General features: G+C 35.9%; 1 protein-coding gene across 1 annotated transcript; it reads right to left on the minus strand.

The window, feature by feature from the left end:
* Positions 1-438: 438 nt before the first annotated feature.
* Positions 439-5,920, minus strand: galcb (galactosylceramidase b). Its single transcript, XM_039670984.2, has 17 exons — positions 5,715-5,920; positions 5,544-5,612; positions 5,387-5,450; positions 5,176-5,289; positions 4,908-5,047; positions 4,776-4,814; positions 3,918-4,048; positions 3,603-3,758; positions 3,371-3,495; positions 3,117-3,244; positions 2,506-2,595; positions 2,324-2,413; positions 2,009-2,153; positions 1,718-1,901; positions 1,272-1,435; positions 1,104-1,180; positions 439-944 (listed from the first exon to the last, which is right to left on the minus strand). The coding sequence occupies exons 1-17, from the start codon at positions 5,853-5,855 to the stop codon at positions 798-800; spliced, it is 2,004 nt and encodes a 667-aa protein (XP_039526918.2). The 5' UTR covers positions 5,856-5,920; the 3' UTR covers positions 439-797.
* Positions 5,921-6,183: the final 263 nt, after the last annotated feature.

Raw genomic sequence — 6,183 nt, forward strand, 5'->3', positions numbered from 1 at the left:
CCCTTTATTTTTGATATAAATATGTCTGAGCTGTAAAAAAAGATCTTGCATTGATTGTCATTTGCTGTCCATATTAGATTATAATTATTTATTTTGTTTGTTTCTCTGTTTTGAAAGTGAATGGTTCTGCAACATGCAAGGAAATCTCCTCAAGTCATTGTTATTGGACCAGGAAAAACTTTCAGAAGAGGAGATTTATCTCATATGGGACAGTACTGACAGTAGAATCAATGTGAATTGTTCTGATATTCTACAGGGAAGATTATCAATATTTTATATTTGTGGCTTTGTATCGACTATGATTTTCCTTTATTCAGCAAACTTGATTCTTTGCTTGTCAACCATCATATTGAAGAATTTTAACATCCAGTGGGTGTCAGAATATGGCATGGTTGAAAACATTAAGCAGATCACAGAAGAATACAAACAGATTGTTGGTATGTTGAAATGCTCTAGTTATTTTTAATTTTTTGGTTTATTCACAATGAAGCACTGGTATTGGGCATGATTGATCATGCTGGTCATTTGTGGTCATTATCAGGTCAAGCTAAATGATGAATCATCTGATTTATCCACAGATGGAAATTCACAGAAATTCTGAATCACACAAATGGTTTAAATTATATAATATAAATTATTATTATTATTATTAAGACACATTGGGTATGGCTGCACAACTGAAACCTTAAAATATGAAAAACTCATTAAATCTCTTCATTATCACAGTCAGATACAAGAACATGTGTGTTTCCAGTCTGCTTGTTTACAGTGTCACAATAATGGCAAAACAAAAAAGATCAGGCTAAAGCGTCTATAGCAAAATTATCAAACTGTGCAAGTTCAAAAGAATGAGTGCCTATGGCCGCCCATCCATGCTGTGGCTCCCATAGCACTGCATTCTTCCACAGCGCATAGCCATTGAGGTCTGCTGATGCATAGTTTCCCTAAAAACAGAGATAGTAAATCAGCTGCATTTATTTATGAAAAAGTGCAAATCCGACAGTGCGGTGAAATGAGATTCAAGTCACTACAGGTAAGACTTAAATAAAAGGAAATCAATAATATCAATATGTGTAGGAACATTTCTATATAATATAACAAACCTTGACTGTAAGGGTCAGTGTATACCATACACGCGCTCTAGTTCCAGACAGTCCCTCAGCAAGAACTGTCATTCCACCTGTCAAACAAAGGTTTCGGATACATGACCTGGCCTAGTCAAACTTACAGCAGTGGAGGAAGAAAGAAACGTGTATTTTTCAAATGCTTACTGAGGTCATTGGTGACTTTGTAGGTGCCATCTGCATACACCCAGAAAAAGATTCCCTTTGTACTTCGGGTGACTCCTCCACCTTTGTCCACTCTGACAGCAATGTAGACTCCACCAGTGTGCACAGCCTCCATGTACACGTCGCATGAGACCATTAGGTCATGCCTAGTGATAATCAAAAAATACATGGAGAAGTTAATAAGTCAAGTCGCCTCAATTTATATAGCTTTATACAGTAAATAGTTTCATAGAAGCTTTACGGTGTGTGGCAAGCAGGGAGAGGCAGAGAGCCATGGAAAAGAAGTGAGGCCGGTGGCGCAAGTGTTAATGATCCTCACAGAGAAGCTCGGGAAGGATAAATTAAAATTAGGAAGTGACGAGAGTGGAAGACAAGAAAGGACCAGGCCTGAGACAATTATGTTGTTGATGTTACATTGCTGGTCTCACCATTTATAATCACCAATAACACTTATTGTCTGATCAGCATCTGCAACCCAGGTCACCGGGCGCTGAGTGACCACCTGTCGCAGAGTGAAAATATGAGGTCCAGGATCCGTCAGGTTCGTGAAGTATTCGAAGACCCCAGTCTGATCTGCAAAGTTTGGAGCCTCTGAGAAATATGGATTTCCAGCTGAGAGGTAGGAAGCCAAAGTTGGAGTTGTTAGAGTTACACAGACTGTTGTTTGAAAAGTATGCAAACACTAAAAAGGGGGTGGGGGTTACAAGAAAGCTACTTACGGACATCAAAATCATCTTTGTATTTTTTAGGAAATGGAGAGATGGGTGGAGGATCTGGGTAACTCCCTCTCTGACCGTTTGTGACAGTAGTAAATGTGTATACTTCGTCAACATCAAGCTCAATGCTGAAAGTCCCCTCGATTACCTACAGTATTCACAATTCACACAGAATGATACACACAGTAGATTTCATTTTGTGAAACACACATCTGTAAATAATTATTAGAAAAAACAACTACCTGAACCTTGTATTTTTTAAAGAGGATATATCATGAGACAATTCCATCATTTTCTTTACATTGTGTATGTACTTACTTTAATTGGCTTGAGATTTTGGAAGAGGACTGTCTTGTTTGTCTTGAAATCAAACTTTGAATGCCACACTTGCAGCTCACTGATCGAAGCCTGTTAAAAAAAAAAAATTGTTATTCCATATATTCCCATCAATTCAATTTGTCCATTATAAACTCATTTAAACCATATCAAACAGCACTTACAAAAGTCCCTTTCAGATGGAATGTTACATTCTGGACCGTGACATTATAGGGAAGAAGAGGAGGCCTTATACACACAGAGTGGTCATGGGTCTAAAAAAAAATAAAAGCCAGAAAAAGAGTAATATGTTTACATACAAGACCATTAAAGAGACAGAATGTGCACTACTGTTCACAAGTTTGGGGTCAGAAGGATTTATTTTTTATTCAAAAGGGACAAAAACATTTATATTGTTATAGCCTTTCTATTCATACAAAAAATATGAATATATATTGATAATAAGAAGAAATGTTTCTTGAGCGACCAATCAACATATTAAAATAATTTCTATTTTAACACATCATGACTGGAAAAAAACACCACCACAGGAATACATTACATTTTAAAATATATTAAAATTTAAAATAGTTAAAGGGTTATTTTTTGGATGAACTATCCCTTTAACTTAAACATATAATATATCACAATAAATTTTTTTTTACTGTATTTCTAATCAAACAGATGCAACCCTGGAAAGCAAAAGAGACTCTTTAAAAAAATTCTTAACGGACATTTGAACAGTATAGTGCATTTTATGCTAATTTATTATAAGGTAAATTTTTAAAAGTCTCACCATAGTTTCAGTGATTATTGTTAGATTTCCTCTCTCATCAGTCAGTGCAACATAACTCCCACCATGTGTGAAGTGTCCCACCGTCTGCAGGTATGTCCAGCCAGGCTCAGAAAACTGGGTAGTGTGGGCTTATAGGATTTTATGAATGATACTTTGTTAGTTGCATCACACATGTTCTATAAGATCTTACATGATGCATATAAAATTAATGCATATATAGAGTGCATAAAAATACTCAGGTGTTTGGATAATACCTGTTATCCAAATAGGGGACTCAACAACATAATTTCCACTCCATGGCGCTGTTGCAGTCATTAGTCCATCCCTTCCAAAGGGAAGGTCCTCATAATAACTAGCAAGGAGGTTCCAAGATATGGTCCTACAAGAGAACACAAACTATTTCTTTTCCAATTGTCAAATGTACTCTGTGAAATGAATGTATGATAAAAAGGGAAATGCTAAATGTCTTTATCAGAGTTGTCATACGCTGTCATTTTGCCATTGACGTAGTTCTGGTTGAGAATTCGGGCCCAGCAGCCTCCGCCAACGTTGTCATTAAAGGTACTGTAATCTTCCGAGGACCACAGTTTTTTCCCAGTCTTCAGGGCATTGGGCACAGTGTTGGTTCCAGGGTAATGAACCCTGTCAGTCAAACAATTCCAACAGCAAGATCTTACATCACCATTCTTCACATTTATTGACATGTCATGCTAGTGTATTTTATTTCCATTCATTCATCTTTAAAAAAAAAGTGTTGTGTATATTTTAATAAGTAATCATTCATTTAAAAATGTATCATACCCCAAGACTTCAACTGCATCTTGTAGTTCTCTGTCAGCAATCATAACAGAGGCGATCGGCTCCCAGAGGTTATCACTGGCAATGATTTTAACTCTCTCCAAACCACTTTTATCCAGTGTATATCGTAAAAGCTAGTAAACAAAACAGAGAAAGACATTTCTGACTTTTAAATGTCATTTAAATGTCATTTGCAATATACCAATGTTAACAGATAATAATAAAACAGACATGATTCCACCTTTCAAAAGTTTAGGGTTTGTCAGAGTCTCTTCTGCTCACCAAGGCTGCATTTTTTTTTAATAAAATGCAGCAAAACAGTAATATTGTGAAATATTATTACAACTATTTAAAATTTGTTTATTTATTTTTTATTTATTAAAACTGATTTTTCAGCAGTTAGTATTCCAGTCTTCAGTGTCACATGATCCTTCAGAAATCATTTTAATATGCTGATTTGGGGCTTAAGACACATTTCTTATTATTATCAATGCTGAAAACAGTGGTGGTGCTTAATATAATTCAGATAATTCTATGATTCTTTGATGAATAGGACATAACATTTGTTGTAATATTGGAATGTAGGTTTGAGTCTACAAGCGTTATATTCAGATGAACTACATATAAAACGTTCCCACAGAACAAGAACAGCAAACCTTGTTCAAATCTGCAGACATGATTATATTATATTAGCATAAATGAGCTATTGCTTAACCATGTCATTCTGAGGTGAGTAACAGAATAGGAACTTAGGAAGCCACAATGCAGGCACCTAAAAATAATATGTAATAAATAAATAAATAAACTTTCTTTTTAATGAAAATAGTTTATTATGACTCTGAAATTGTTGACAGTACTTACCTTTATGTACTTACTGTTAAAATGTCTTTCATTCCATATCTGTACAAAAAAAAAAAAAATCAGATTAGGAACATGGGCACAGAAAAAAATAAAAATAAATTAAATGTAATGGTATATATGAGATGCATTTACCCCGACATAATCAATATCCAAGTCATGGTACTGCTTGGCCCCACGAATCCATGACACCACATACCAGGCAGTGATATCAGGGAAATCATAAGGCCAGTTTTCACCATTTCCAACCCATCCTGGAAAGGCCCATGGCAGACCTGTTGTAAAAACAAAACAAAATACAATTTGGGATTGAATGTGCATCACTCAAAGTATTTGTGCATGGTTTCCCTGGTTGAACTACATTTAGTATTGTTTTTTGTTTGTTTGTTTGTTTGTTTTTTACCAATGAGTGTGATGTTTGGATTCCTCTTCTTAGCTTCCCTCATAAGCCACCATTCATATCCTCTAAAATAATTCTCATCGTCTTCATAGTGCATGTGTGAGGGCTCGGTTCCATCTGTAAATCATTACTTTAAATAGGTAACCTGGATATTGCAAACACACCTTCACTATTAGAGGTTTTAAAACTGAAACTACTCTGTATGTAACGTCACCTGTAGTCTGAGCATCGCCTCCAATTTCAACCTTCAGTATTTGTAATGAGGCTCCAAATTTAGGCTGTTAAATACACATTGACATGTCTTTAACGTAAATAGACACATTACATCAAATGTAGCCTGATTTGATTCCTTCATTTCTAAGCAAACACACCTTGAATAGGTAGTCTAGTATCTGACTTCGATATGGTTCAGCATAATTGACAAGTAAACGAGAGGTTGCCTGTAAGTTAAACACATCGGTTTTCACAGACGTTAGAGTTCACTAACTACGTTAAGCACTTTAAGCTCTGAGAAAGGAAGCGCACGTAAATAAAGCACTCACCCCACCACCGCTTAAACCACCAATGCCATCAAACGATCGTCCTAACCCAGCTTTATCATCTAAATCGTAGTCCTCGCCTAAACAAATACTAATACAGAGAAAAATACTACAAAACACCAAAAACTTCTTCTCTACGTTCATTCTATCTCGTGCGTTCCTGCAACATAATCAATCAGCTGACTTGCATGTTCCGTGATAGGCGGTGCTGTGATGAGCCGAACCACGCCCATAACCACGCCCCTCTCAAGCATCATTGGTCACAGTGGCTGTGCGTCATATACAGGGCGTCGCTTGTCGCGGGGAAAACAAAAGGAAATTTTAATATTTGTTAGATCTGCTTTTAGAAATAAGTAATTGCAGCTGTTTGTACATTTTCATGTCTCCATCATACATACGTTAGGCATATTAGATAACAATATAATACTCATTATTTTTTTAGATAAAAAAGATTGTAGTTTTTGAACTCAAT

This window comes from Pimephales promelas, chromosome 15, assembly GCF_988280905.1.
Source record: "Pimephales promelas chromosome 15, fPimPro1.hap1.1, whole genome shotgun sequence".
Lineage (NCBI taxonomy): Eukaryota > Metazoa > Chordata > Actinopteri > Cypriniformes > Leuciscidae > Pimephales > Pimephales promelas.

Coding starts and splice junctions, on each gene's coding strand:
- galcb (XM_039670984.2), bottom strand. CDS start 5,855: ATGAACGTAGAGAAGAAGTTTTTGGTGTTTTGTAGTATTTTTCTCTGT. Junction 1,902..2,008: donor CAAAGATGATTTTGATGTCC/GTAAGTAGCTTT, acceptor CCTACCTCTCAG/CTGGAAATCCATATTTCTCA. Junction 1,181..1,271: donor CAAAGTCACCAATGACCTCA/GTAAGCATTTGA, acceptor TTTGTTTGACAG/GTGGAATGACAGTTCTTGCT.